The 15,138-nt window shown below is 40.9% G+C and overlaps 1 protein-coding gene across 4 annotated transcripts in view; it reads left to right on the forward strand.

Moving 5' to 3' along the window:
• The window catches only part of ccser2a (coiled-coil serine-rich protein 2a), a 61,788-nt gene that overhangs the window by 15,907 nt on the left and 30,743 nt on the right, over positions 1-15,138 (forward strand). For 3 of the 4 annotated variants that reach the window (XM_046070195.1, XM_046070192.1, XM_046070194.1), the window contains 2 exons: positions 11,020-12,507; positions 12,656-12,867. In XM_046070195.1, the coding sequence (XP_045926151.1) occupies positions 11,061-12,507; positions 12,656-12,867 (1,659 nt within the window). In that variant the 5' untranslated portion in view covers positions 11,020-11,060. The remainder of the gene's footprint in view (positions 1-11,019; positions 12,508-12,655; positions 12,868-15,138) is intronic. The other variant, XM_046070196.1, reaches the window with a different exon arrangement.

Consider the following 15,138-nt stretch of genomic DNA (forward strand, 5'->3'; position numbering starts at 1 on the left):
TGCCACACCTTAGCTTTCTCCACTTCTCCCTACTCACCATTTCATCTGCTGGTCATTTGATCTACCATGTTTAGTATACAGCATTACCAAACCCACTATGCAGTCTCATTGGGTTAGCCTTTCTAAGCATCAGTGCAGCTCAGCCCAGTATTGCTTTCACTCAGTACACATTAGCGTAGCGTCAGTGTTGCTTTCATTCCTGTCTCATTCTATTAGCCTGCTCTAATGGCACTCTGATAATCTCTTCAGGGAGAGAGCTATGACCCTACCTCTGCCCTGTCCAGATGACTAGCCTTGTTATTACTCCTCTAAGAAACTGGACTCAATATATGTAAACAAAGCTGGGCTTTAGTTAAGATTCAGTAGGAGGTGAGAAAGTAATTATCAGGTTTAATTATCAGGTTATATGTATTATGTCTATATTCTCAGATCAGATACTTAACCCTTGTATTTGGTGAGGGACTTCACTGAATGACAAGAGGGAAACCACTTTGTGATAGTGGTTATGGGTGTGTCTCGGGTGGTCCATTACCTTTGAAACAAATATCTTGTTTCAGGGTAGAGCCAGCTGGATGATGTACTAGGCTCTTCAGATGTTATCCATCCATATACTTGATTTTGTTCATCACTATAAAAGACTGATTTACCTAGATGGACAGACAGGGACATACAGAGGAGTTGCAAGATCATGCCAAGAACAAACCAGTGCCTGAAGAGTTTTTCTTGCTCACTCATCCATCCTTCCTGTCCACCCCTCCGCATTTTCCCAACTGTATCTTCGTTTCATCAGTTCTCTTTGCTATGTAGCTTAAGCACAGTCCATGTGGACTTGAATTGCTCAGATATGATTTTTTTATTCAAAAGACAAAGAATGTTGCTTTTTAAGTCATTCTGAAGCTTATTTTTTATTTGCATTTTTAATTTCTGCAGTTACAAACACTGCTGTGTTTAGTAATTTATTCTGAAATTGTAAGTATAAGCTATCAATTACTCTACACAGTAAATAGTTCATAGTCCAAAAAGTTGTCACTCTATGTATTTTTTTGAGATTATAGCATCTTTCAATTTCTTCTAATGGCATGAAGTTTGTTTGTTGTAAAATGACACAGTTCCAAAAAAATATTTCAGTCTATTTGTTGCTTTAGCCCCCTCATAAATGTGTCTGAATTTAAATCTGTTTATTGCAGACGCAGAAAGCTTGTAATATCTGAGCTGTAAAACACAACAGTGATTTTTTTGCAAGTAATCCTGAGGCCCAAGAGAAAAACCAAGTGAGCCGGGAGAAGTATTTCCGGACACGAGTCACCCTACCGCTGAGTTAGATGGAACTATCTGTCGATGAATAGCAGGAGAGCTGGGGTGCTTGAACTGTGAGTTGATGAGCTGATTGTAGACAGGTGTGGAGATGAGCTAGGTGCCGGGAGAGGTAAACTGCGCACATAACACACACGCCCACACAGACAAACAGTGGGGAGGAGACAGAGAAAACAAGGGAACACAAGAGCCATAGACAGTATAATTAATGGACGATGCCACTGTGCGGGTTTGAATGGAAAGCATTGAAGCCAATATTGGTCCTATGTAGTAGCAAGATTGCGCAGCACAAGACGTAGAACGCAGTTTTATGATGTAGAGCAACGGCAGAAACACAGTAATTCTGGTAGCTGTATGGCTGCACCATGCTGGGCCACCAAAAACTTTGATTGTGTTATTAGCTCACCAACAAGGCTCACTTATTAAACACAAATGTAATGTTACTTATTGCTGAATAGGTTCTTTAGATTGCCCAAGAGCTTCTTATCTAAACAATACGGTTACATCTCTCATGTGTGACGGCATGTTGCACGGTCGTGACGTAGGTTTTGGGCCTACATGGAACTTTGGTCGGGTTCACTGTTCCAACTCTCGCTTACTCTGGAGTTATGGCTGGAGCCATGACAGTTGGACCAAATCTAAGGGATCAAGTCTTTCAAAGTTGATGTCCTTACAGCAGTAATATACAGTATACATAATCAACAGCTGGTCGACAGTACTGCCAGTGAGCGACTTATGGTGTAGGCCTTCTTTTTAAGATACTATAGGAAAAGGGGATTGTTTTTAAGTCATTTTTACTCTACGCCTTTCTCTGGGATTTCCAATAAAAGTCTCCCCTTATCACTCTTTCAAAATTGAATGAAGGAGAGGTAAGAGGAAAGATGGATAGTCAGACACGCTGCTATGTTGAGAGATGGTGCTGAGGCTTTGCAATGATAGGGAACTATGAGCACTGGGAGGTGGGGACAGACCGGCTGTGTGTAGTAGATCACCTCCATTCATGCGTAGCCCCAATGACCCAATAGATCATAGCCCTCGGGCTGTCGCATCCTATCAGCATCCATCCTGTTACTCTCAAAGAATACATCTCTGTAGTGTGTGTGTCCATGTGCAATTCAAAATTGAAAGCTTTGCCAGAAGAGTAATGAATGACCCTGGTCTTGCAGATTTGATTTTTCAGCCTCCCTGCATTTCTGCCAGGTGCTTTCTGCCTGGCTGCCCTTTGAGTCGGAAATGAAGTAAGGCCAAATAGACCCACTGGCAGACAGACAGGAAGCTCCAATACCCTGTATGGGAGAGAGTAAGAAAAGATGTCATCTCACTTTCCTGCTCATTTCACACAGTGATGCACAGCTGAGATGCTAATATGCAGGTCTAGCAGACGATCCCACTGTGGGAAAAGTCTGCCTGAAGTCTTGTCTCACTGTTTCTCCTATTCTAACTCTATAAAATCTACTAACTTGTGAGATTTTGGGACATCGAGACAGCGCTCTTCTTTGCTGTTGACCAGTTCTTAGTACTGTGAAGAATTCAGACCGGAAAACAAGGATAAACTTAATTATTTAAACTATCTATGTAGACCTCGATGTCAAACCAGGTTAAAATGAGATCAGCAGCCCTCAGGCTTGTTAGAGGGTTTCTCTTGTCATTGCAGTGTACACAATTTGCTGTCCATAAAACATTATGTTTTCATTATTGAAGTATGAGTACAACCCTGACTTAAGTTGGACGGTGTCTTCCTGGACTGTTTACATTATTTATCCCTTCACAGCATCAAGGTTTCATGTGTTGTTCAAATGCAGTGCTGAGCCACAGAAGGCAGTTGCTGGCTTGGTTAATATGGTGTTTAGTGCAGACCTTGTGCTTGATGTTAGTGAAGCTCTGAGAAATTTGTTTACAGTACTGTACTCTGGGGGGAGGGGCAGGCTTTCAGATATGAGCGTTTGACAGATGGCCGGCACGGTTTACTGCCCTACCTCTGAATGTGTGTCAGTCAGTTAGGATTTTGTTGTTTATTTGTGATTCTCTTCAGATGACCTGTGTCTTTGTACTGGTATTGGGAATTAGCCGGTTATCAAACATATTGTGTCTATAGCACAGAGTAACAGAAGCAGGTCATTTACTGTCATGTGGCACACATCACTTGGAGAAAACATTTACTCATTCAAATAAACATTTTGTGAAAAAGTTTTAATTTAGGTAAAGTGCTTGTATGGTTGTTTATGTTAAGAACAATTATACACTGATGTGTGTGGCAAGCAAAATACATTTTTGCAAACAAATTTGTTTATACTCAGCAATGTAAGGTAATTTAAAGCAGCATTGTTTTTGGCATTGGTTCCAAAATGTGGGTATTGTATAGGCAACAGTATTGAAAAATAGATAACAGGCAATACCCAGCTTCAGACCTGTGTGTGATGATGCGACATTAGTAGGCTAAAGATACATTATTTATAGTTGAATACAGTTGCACTCTACCATTTTTTTGCTTAAATGTAGAAGAAGTCATTGTCATTTATAAATGTTAATATAATATTTTGAGATCGAATGACATCTCTCTTGTCTACCAATCAGTTAATTACATTTTTTTTTTTAACTTCTTTTCATGATCATACTAGTTGAATTATTTTAGAGCACCTGCTAAATCAGTGAGCCTTCCATAGTTCTCTTCTTACTTGCTGTTGCAGTAAATACAAATTTGAGACGTCAACATTAGACTATTATCTCTCTCTATGTGCATCAGTCCAATAATTATAACAAAAACTTTAACATGACAAAAATTAAAGCTGTGGATGTGGGATCTCTTAAAGGTGACTTAAAACAAACTTAAATAAAGAACATGAGCACTGCAGACAGCTATCTTCCAGTGGCTGGGTGAGGGGTGATATGACCCAGATGAATGGAACATTTGCCACAGCAGTGTGTGGATTTGCTGCTATGTAATAGTGATCTGCCACGCTGGATATGAATGAAATTTGAGAGGTTCTGGTGCCATTGACAATGGCGAAAAACCCTAATCTAATTGCTACCCATTAAACACACATAGACACACACAGTCACCACCCCCTCCCTGAGGGCAAAGAGGCTTTGGTTGCCCTGCCTGCACATGCTGACCTGATTTTGTGTGTGTAACTGTGTGTTTTTGTGTTCGTACCCATGTGTGTTTATGAATCAGATTAGGATGGTGGCATAGCCAGACACTCCTGTGGTAGTGGCGAGTGTGTCTCTTTGATTGTAGACACGTGTGTTTGTGCATGGGAATGTGGGGCAGTGTGGTACAGAGTTTTTTTCCAGAATAGGAGACCCACATTGTGGCACAAACCCCCCACCCCTACTCCTTTGAAAGTTGAGTGGTTTATTGCTCCAGTAGCTGCTTTTGTGTCTTTGTGCCAGTTTGTCAAGTGATCCACTCACATGAGAGAAACTGCTTGATCTACTGTGAAGTAGCAATACAGCAGACATTTCTGTGATTTGATATTTGTGAACATTAATATTATTTGATGCAACAATAGGTAGATTTCTGTTGGAGTTAAGTTGGCAAACTGATTTGCTTCCTCAAGCAGATTGGTCACTTTCTGCTAACTGCACCAGCCATCTGGATCTTAGTAACCTTTCTGTTCATACTCTTCCAGCACAGACAGATGGATGATACACACAGGTGCACCACCAACACATGTACACTTGTCACATGGCTGATTCGAACAGAATTAATCTAACAATGAGCGAAAGGAAATAGCACTGTGTTCTCCCTCTGTTGGTTTTACATGCTGTACATCCTCCATTCACTATTCACAGTATGCTGGCCACCTTCCCAGCACCCATTTCCCGTTGTCCCGCAGCCCAAGCGTTGTCTATCTGTTTGCCCATTCTTTTGTTAGCCAGGCGTGTTGGCGCCATATCCTCCAAAATCAGTGCCTGCTACAGGTCATTTCATGTGTGAAACTCTTTGAAAACATTAATAGTCATTATTCTATTAACTTCTCAACTTTTTTTTACCATTTAATGTTGGGAGATTTTATGCAACAATTAGCTGGTTTTAAACAGATCATAACAAGCACACAGTGTTTGCTGCACTGGATTTAGTGTTGTGTTTACTTTAAGCTTTGAATGGAATGACAAGTGGTTACACTTACTTACAATAAGGAAGAGACATTGGATTTTACCATGTGTAGTTGAAATTTGTGGCTATTAAGCTGTGTAACAGTTGCATGAAGACAGAGCCTCATTTAGCTGGCAGACCTGCCGTGACAAAGTCTCAAGTCACCCCTTAAGCTTGCCAGATTAATCCCTAAAGCTCCTCACAGTCAGCGATCTTTGAAAAGGAGACAGACATGCAACCACTGCAGCAGGTGGACAGGACTACCCCCAATATTATCAGTGTTTATGATTACAGATAATTATAATAACATTACAAATAAGGGTATATGTTTTACGTGTGTGTCCTTGTGTTTCTCAAGTAACATTTAACTTTCATTACTCAGCCTGCAATGGAAATTTCCATTTTGTTTTTTGTCATTGACAAGAAAAACAAAACAAAAACTGTACTTTATTAACCATGCATGTAAGATAATGGCATTAGTATTATTGAAATATAGGAAATAGCAGTAATATAGGAAATAGTAGCCTATTAGTCATGCCTCTATCTCTCCTCCCATTTCCTGTCCTGTACCTCAGTCTGTCCAATTAAAGGTGAAAGATGCTCAAAAATGATCTTTAATATCTGTGAAAAACAAAAAAGGATGAGACAATTTACAGTACATTTGGACAGTACAGCACAGTTTCAACCAAACAGCATAGTCAAAGTGTTTACTTGTGTATTATGGATAGAGTGATGAGTAATTAGTAGGGGTGTGACAAGAGAAGACTAGATTCGAAATTGGGTTCAGGAGATCGAGACAAGATTTTAACACTGTTCTACCTTTAATGGTAAATTATATGAAAAGTATTAAACACTTTATTTCCTGCATTATGATGATTTTTTTTGTAAAGAGAAAACATAATTCAGTTGGCAGGTGACAGTTCAAAATTCATAGCCTAACTGTAACAAAATATAATGCAGTGCAGCTCTCAGTCATTCTATTTTGCTTTCAAATCTGTTTCCCCTGTAGATCAACTTTTCTCCTGTAATATCATCCCTGCTGAATCATGATTTAGTCTTCCCTCCTCTTCTGTGTCTTTCTTTGGGGAAGTAACCAGGGGTGTTTCCAGGACCTTGAAACATTGGGGGCTTAGCCCAGAAATCTTTCATGTTTTCACTGAGAGAGACCCAAACAGAGCAAAGTGTCTCTGAACGAGGGGGACAGAGACAGAGCGACAGATGTCTGTTTTGCGGTCAGGTGTATCATGTTATTCTCTCGCTACTTTGCGGCGGACTGTTAACGGTTTGTGCAGCAAATACATTAAAGAGGTGGTATTATGCTAAATTTCAGGTTCAAAATCTTACTTAGGGATTGTACCAGAACAGGTTTACCTGCTTTAATTTTCAAAAAAAAAAATTTTCATACTGCACATTGCTGCAGCTCCACTTTTCACCCTGTGTTGAAGGCTTCGTTTTAGCTATGGAGTGATACATCTTGTCTCTAAATGATCTTTGTTGGGAGTGTCTCGTGTGCATTGACTGCCTGGAAGGTAGCTAGTGTTTGGAAGGGAGAGGAGAGGTGTGTGCTGCAGCTCAGTGTTTTTCCACCTGTGTTTTTGAGGGTGTATCGGAGTACCCGCTTGATGAGCGATATATGAGGCGCATTTAGCTTTCTTCCTTGTGTCGTCAGAAGGATGAAAGGGAATCGGCTGAACTACAAACGAGCTGTTTTAAAGCAATTCAGAGCAGTGTTTTCTGTGGGAGATGGTAACTACCTTTGAGCTGGACTTTGGGCTTTTTCACTTTGCAAACCTATTAGATGCACAAAAAATACCACCTCTTTAACTAAACACTGACTGGCAACATCTAAATGTTTTGATTAGAATTTTGCTACGGACATATCAGTAGTTACTGAGAAGCCCTGAAACTGTGAGCAATGCTCTCTCTGTTTCTCTCTCTCTAAATGCAGGCATGCTGAGTAACGGTGGGTGGGTGGGGGGGTCACGTTAAGTGAACTTGAAACAAAATGTAGCAATATTATTATGTAGCATGGCTAAATTAGTTATGAATTTTAATAAATTTATGAGAATTAATACCCGATTATGAATTTGAATATTCATAAAATCAAAAAAATATTCCTCGTTTCAGGGCACCACCAGAGTTGTTATAATCCTAGAGTCTCTGGACCTCTAGGTAGCTTTTAATAATTATACAATTATTACTAGTGATCAGTTAGTTAACAATCTAATCTAATTATCTTAACTCAATCACTCAGTCTCATATCTAAAGGGTGAATTCTATTGGCAGGGATGTGGAAATAGGCAACACACACAGTTTCCTGATTACAGTGAATTTATCAATAACTAAAGTTAACTAAAGCGATATAAACGGGTGGTTAAATACAGGGAAAATAAACAATGGCTGAACAATGAGAAATGGCGGTTCGATTGTGGGAAGCATTTGACTCATACGGCAGAGGAGAAGTAATGAAAGTAAGCTATGAGTTTAAAGGAAATATTAACATTACGGGACATCCCTTACCACAGAATGTTTGTTAGGTCTTACGGCTTGTCCACGGCCTGCTTTGGCCTGTTGCACGGGTCCCACGCTAGCTGCCCAATCCTGGCTTTTTGCTAGGGATTCTCCGGGGTTCTCCGTGTCTGAAGAAAACGCCGTCCTCCGTCTGGCAATTCGGCTGTTTTCAGGTTTTCTTCGTTGCCGCTGGCGAGACCACGTGGCTCGGTCTGACATCGGTGAAGTTGGCTCGATGAATAAGCTTAAAAGGGAACTTGGTCGTTCCTGAATTAGTCCAGTGTAACTTAACGGACTGATAACTTTAACAAAACGAAAGAAAATAAAACAAACTGAGGGGCAGATTGATGTCGCGGCACTTCGCGTGTGTAGCTTCAAGCGAACAAAGGCCTGTTGCGCTGGTAGAACTCTTAGGGCGTTGCCTGGAGAGGAACGCTGGACGCGTGCCGAAGCGTCCAGAGAGCAGAGCGGAAGACCAGGGCACAAGGGGAGGAGAAGAGCAGAGAGCGCGAACGACGTCGTGTGTTGCTCTTTTGTTGCCTGGGGCGTGGTTCCCCAGAGGGCGTTTCAGGTTTCCTGAGGGACTGCCTTTCTAAACTTTAATATCCAAAAGAAAAGAAATCTATTTGCGCGTATTATAATCAAATATTTTCCACAATCAAACCTCAATGGTCAAACGGTTGTACCATTCTAAGTTAAGCATTTGGTAACAGGAAAACAATTGTCACATTATTGGTCAGGATAAGTGGGTGACATTTGTACATTAACGGCATTTCCGATGATGGTATGTAATACTTATTTCGTCCACTTGGGGGAGCTCAGGTTACATGAGGAAAGCTTAGATTAACCCAAAACAATCTTTCCTTAGGAAATGGGGAATTCAGCCTTAAATTCAAGCTGGATAATTAATAGAGTATAGTATGACATTTCTTTATCATCATTTCTAAAGGAATTTTGTGAGAAAGTATTGGTTACACATTAGATGAAGGAATGTCCTTAATCTTGCTGAAAATAAAAACACTGCAAAAGTAACTTATTTAGATTCTTTTCAGCACTAATATCAACAACAGATAGCAACAACATGGTAAGATAACTACTCAGATAGAGGCAAACGTAATCAAGTAACTAAAAGATTTAATTAAACTTAATTAAATGCTTTGAGTCTTTGGAGACTGCAGTCTTTGGTTATTTAAAGTTCGGCTTCCTGGGTTATGTAGTATCCCTTTGATGGGGTAATGAAACACAGAGCAAGGTCAGTTGCCACGGTTACGTGTGTGTGTGTGTGTGTGTGTGGGGGGGGCAGTTTTGATAAGCTGTTCAGGAAAATGCTAATCGCTGGTTAGCTTCCCTTTTGTCAGTTTAACAGTCAGTCACCGCGTTATCAGCTTCGGAATCAAAAAGGTGCCAGTTTTATGGTCAGGGATAGCACTTAGAGAAAGCAACTTTTCCAACCCCTTCCGTTGGGGTCTCTTCATCAGTCTGTTGAAAGTTGATCTTTAACCCCCCTGCTCCTCTCTGGGAGAGGAACGGAGGGATTTCGACTAGCTCCAAATTTATTTAATAAAAAAATGCACAGGCTGTATTATAAAGATTATTGCATACTAATGCGGAAAATATTTGATGTTGTCGTTGAGTTACATTCGGGGCTACAGTCAAACATCCGGGGCTAAAGCCCCTGAAAATTTACCTGGCGACGCAGATGGAAGTAACCTCTTAAAATGTGCATGTGGCACCATTTCACCTCAATGATTAATTATTTAATTTTTATTCAGTTATAAACTCCTGGACTTTAACTGGCCGACATCTCACCACAAATCCACACATGTTAACTTCAGCAGCTCTGATAAAGTGCAGCTCACCGTCCCAAACAGAGGAAAGTTATGCTTCAGTTTTTAGATGTTTATGTTGCAAAACTCTACCAGCTATGTTACCATTTGTCACAGCTGTCTGGACTCACAGCACGAGCGGTGTGGTTGATTAAAATCAGGGCGTACGCCGGAGTGGCATCAACTAGGCCAAGTTGATCAGCTTTGCGAGATCTTATCAGTTATACATTTGTATTTCACAAGAAAATTAATGTGTGGCTTGACAGCATGTGAAAAATGTCAATTGTGTCAATTGAGTCTTGCAAGACAGCTTTTTACCTGACGAGAAATCTCGTCACAATTTAATCTCGCAAGGTCTTGTGGGATGAGATCTCGTCACGCCCCTAGTAATTGGTAATGTTGTTCCATCCCTTTTTAAGAAATAAAAAAGAGACAACAACACAACAACCAAAGAAATTAAGTCAAAGTGGCAGTGACAATTAAAAGGAGATTTATTGACAAAATATATACAATATACAACAAAGGTTCTAAAAATATTTGTACCAAAAAGTACATTAGTTGAAAATAAACAAAACCAGGCCAAACTAAGGTGCTAGAAGAAACCAAAATACAAACAAAATACTATAGATTATTTATTATATATAATAACTGTTTTTTCTACAAAGAGAACTTAACCAAAACTTACAGAGGTGGCACCGACCAATAAACCTAATGTTTCTAGACAGAAATAAACTACATTAGTGAAAAATGTAAAGGGTACCCCAAACTTACAATGTCCAACCTCCTACCATATGCCTTTCTTTATATAATTCTACCAAGTGTGCTCATACACAATGCAGTTTCATAGCCAGTGTCAGAGTCAGAGAGAGTGAACACTTTTGGCAGGCTTCTTTTATTGCTGGCTTGGCATGATGATTGGCCAGCCTGCAGAGGTGGAAGCCAATTACAGTCTTAGAACCAGGAGAGGACACAAGAGAAAACACAGGGGAGGGGGTAGAGACAGAAAGCAGGAAGAAAAGACAAGTCCTGCTTGACATGAAACAAACGGCTGGATCACTGTTTTGGACAGAGGATGACAGTGGTAGGGCACAATATTGGAATTATTTGATATCTCCTGCTTTATATTGTAAAAGAAGAGCTACTCAATGTCGCAGCTGTTCGGCATTAACAGAGTTTTAAAAGACTTTCCTACAAAGCTATTTGTCCTAAATCAAATCATGTACACTTAAATCTAATCCTCTCTTGTCTTTCTGTCTTTTCTTTCTCCAGTTGTGTGATTCCATGCTCCTACATGCCCTTGTTGGCATCTAATGGAAGAAAAAACACCCATCAGGCCTGCCATGGTATCCAGATTGCCTAAGTTTGGTGGACGCTCCTCGACTGGTGGCGCTAGCCCCTTGTCAAATGGTTCCATACAGCCAGCTACCGCTACCCAGGATGTTAAGACAACTCCTCAAGGAACACACCCAAATGGCATAATCCGTGCCTCTCCGTTTTCCCTGAAATTGAAGAGAGAGGAGAGGACAACCACTTCTAGCCCCATCACCCCCACCAGCCCTGGGGATGGAGGTGAAGACAAGGCTCAGACACAGCTTCCCTCATTGGCAAAGGAGGTAAAAAATTGCTCTCCAGCGACGCCCAAGATGCGAAGATCAGGTTCTTTGATGGTAGCGGTCTCCAGTCCTAAGGCCATCCCCAAGCAGTCCTTGAAGATGAGTCCCAAAGTTGGAACCAAGCTAGGCCAAAGTCCCCTGAACGGAGGTCCTAAAATGGGCCACAATGGCTCCAGCATTCCTGCTCAAACAGGATCAGAGTCTCGCCTTGTGCGGCCGAGGTTAGGCTCTAGCTCTCCCAGAAGCAGCTCTCAAGACAGCCTGTCCCAGTCTAGTGACAGCCTGAAGAACTTGGCACTGGACAACATGGTGCGTTCAAACAGCTTCACTCATTTTAAGCAGATTCCCTCGCCCACCAGCCAGCCCATGACACGGTCCTTCTCTTTTAACCGAGCTGTGGAGCTAGCTAAGCCCCTGACCAACACTCAGCTCCGGCCACCTCGGAGTAGTTTCCTTAAACCCCCTCAGCTTAGCAATGGAAGAGTGGGTTTGGGTCTTGGAGGCCTGAATAGCAGCCTTGGAGGCTCAGGAGGTCTGGGTGGAGGACTTCAGTACAGTAGAACTCCTCCGGCTGCCTCCTCTCTGCCCACCCTCTCGACCCCTTCAGCACCCACTACTCCCAGCTCTCTGAGGAAGCCTCTGCTGCCCAGTTGTGTGCTGACCAAGTCATTGGGAAACGGTTTAGGCTACAGGCTGCCTCGATCCAGGCAGACCAAGCAGCAGAAGACTCTTTTTCCAGGTAGGGTCAAGGGGGAAATCAGACCTTTTGTTGCCCCTGAATGTGGAGGCCATTTAGGAAAAGCAATAGACTTTGAGCGCACTAGTGAGGCTGACAAAACAGACTCACGGAGTGAAAGTGATGGAAGCTCTGGAGATGCAAGAGGAAAAGGAGGAGGGAGTGATGTGCTTAGGCAGAGCTCTGGCCAGGCAGCAGGCGAGACTCTGGAGGATATGTCCTTATCTTCTGCCTCATCTCTAGACAGAGTTGACATTAGTGAAGAGTTTCTAGATGACTTTGACAGTGTGGGAGATGTGTTCAGTGATGGGGACCTACCTGATAACAGGAAAACTGGCAGCAGTACTCAAACCCGCCTGCACAGCTTTCTCAGTGAGACCCTTGACTGGGAGACTATGGATCTGGAAGGTAAAGAAACTGAATTAAAAGGAAGTTCAACAAAGTGTTTGTGTTATATTTGTGTCAGTTGTTAAGCCCTGGGTTTATAAATAAAGTAAAGCTCTACAAATAAATATTATTATTATTATTATTATTATTATATATTTTATATTTTCAGCAGGACATAAAGAAGAAAGCCCCATGCAGGACTCCCAAGGACCACTGGTGTCTCCAGAGCGGTGTAATGTCCTTCAGGCTTCTTCTGTGGAGCTGTCGCCTTCCAACAGCTCTGGTGGAACCTACATGTGGGATGAGGATGTCCTTGAGCCCTTTGTTGGGCCTGGGACACATCCATGTGACAGCTATGATGACTCAGAGCTCAACAGCATGGTGAGTCCCAGTTTCTAGCTATTATGAATTTTGACATAAATGTGTTCAAATGTGTTAATTTGTTATAAAATTGGGTCTTTCTTTAAACAATTTTCAATTCTTCCTGCTGCTGTTTTGGGTTTCAGGAAAAAAATCCTAAAGGAAAAGGGTAACTCTTCAATTCACTTGTATCAAGAAATTGACAGATTTCAAGAAAATGTATATGAATGTGATCATATAAGATATTAGCTTACTTATTTGGAGTCAGACAATTTTTCAAGTTAACAGTGATAAATACTGTGTTGCAGATTAATTGATAGTAAACTAACTTGTTTCAGCTCTAATATGATTTGAAGTAAAATTTCTCAGTTGTTTATATTGATAACTACACTGATAAGAAGGTAAGGACTTTTGTTGTCTGCCAACAAGCCCTCATGCTCTCCACTCCTCCCTTTATGCCCTCGCTTACTGGCACATTGCTCTGTATCATATTTTAGAAAGGGAAATGGGTGGAGGGCAGCCAAAACCCTTTAGCTATGATACGGCTAAGGCTAAAAACTTTAGAGAACACTTAAAGCTGTTGCAGCTTTACTGATTGGTAGTTGTCAAAGAATAGGCTTGTGTAACTGAGAAGTGGGGTAATTTTCAAATACAGTGTTTTTAAGAGGGAGATGGTTGAAACGAATGTGAAGGATATGACACCTTGAGAATGGTGTGATGCACATTATACAAATTGACTTCTTCTAACTTTTCCATGGACACTACAGACAAGAGTTCATACATCAAACGACTAAAAAATATTGGCCTACAATAAACAATTTAAAAAAACAAATGTACTTAATGTTAGCTCCAGGAGCCAACCGTAGATTACCCTAAATCACACAGCATACTGACTCTACTCTACTCTAACTGAAAATCCCTGAAAATCCCTGAAAATCCCACATGTGTGCCTACAGTCTGTATTGATTCAGTTGGTGTGATAAACCTTAGATGATAGATAGAAAGATAAATAGATATTACTTCATTATATATACTTTGTTGTCTGTCCCAAAGCAGTGACAGATTTTCTCCTTCGACAAGATGTTCAACACACATTAAAAACATACATAAACAGCAGCTGTACAGTGTCTATTTTATGTTGTTTTCCAGACTGATTATTGCAAAATTAACGACTTCTTTTTTGCGGGCCAGTGGAACTTCATATTGTCGGCCTGATGGTAGTAACTGGAAAGAGTGGTGGAGGGGGTGAGAGGGGTCCTCTGTGATCGGGATACTTTCCTGATCACAAAGCGGTTGTACAGTTCAGATAAGGGAGTTTGTGATGATCCGATAATCTTACTGCAGTGATTGATTGTGCGGGATAGTTTTGACATTTGTATGCCATGTAGTATCACTATTATAAATTATAAATGCATTTACAGTATTCTTCTGTAAACAATGGAGATTTCCTGTATTATGCAATCTTAACATCGTTCTCGGTGATCACCGTTCAGCCTTTGGCACTTTTACAGTGCAGAAAGTAGTCTAGTGGCTTGCGGACTTTTCCTCCACTGATAGTTGAGCAATTTACATATTATTTATGCTTATTCTAAACTCGGTGTGTTAAGCCTTGCTTTACCGGGTCTGTGCTTGTAATACGGTGTCCCTGACTGTATACTGAATTCATACTTTTCTCACCATTAGCCTAGTTTATGTAACTGTGTCTCCCGACGGAACACCACGGTTGAATTTCAGCGTAATGTAATGTAGTTGTCGTCAACTTGAGTAGTTCACATGTCACCTGCTTTGCTCACACACGCACACACACACGCACGCACACACACACACACACACACACACACACACACACACAGAAAACTGAAATTGTGCTGCTTGCTGCTGTCGTCCTCTCTAAGATGCTTTTTAAAGGTGATAATATTCAATTACAATTTCTTATTTCATGGGCTTTATAAGATAATGCATAATCATTAACAAAAATAAATCTTCAGTTGAATAAGTTCATTATGACCAAAATAATCGTGATTATGTTTTTTTTTTAATTTGATAATTGAGCAGCCTTATAGTATTCTGTACTTGTTCAGAATATGTACACCTGCAGGCCTTTTTAGCATGACACGCTGCATAAGCCTTTAGTCAGTTCATTGTCCATTAATCAGTTCCACCACATAATAATTCTACTTTTCTTTTTTAATTAGGGATTAAACAAGCAGAACAAAAGCTGAAAAGGAAAGGAAGAGTTTTCTGCCAGCTCTCAATGCCAGTTTCATGCCAAGGCCTCTCTCTCTCTCCCTT

Source organism: Micropterus dolomieu, linkage group LG15 (genome assembly GCF_021292245.1).
Source record: "Micropterus dolomieu isolate WLL.071019.BEF.003 ecotype Adirondacks linkage group LG15, ASM2129224v1, whole genome shotgun sequence".
Taxonomy (NCBI): Eukaryota; Metazoa; Chordata; class Actinopteri; order Centrarchiformes; family Centrarchidae; genus Micropterus; species Micropterus dolomieu.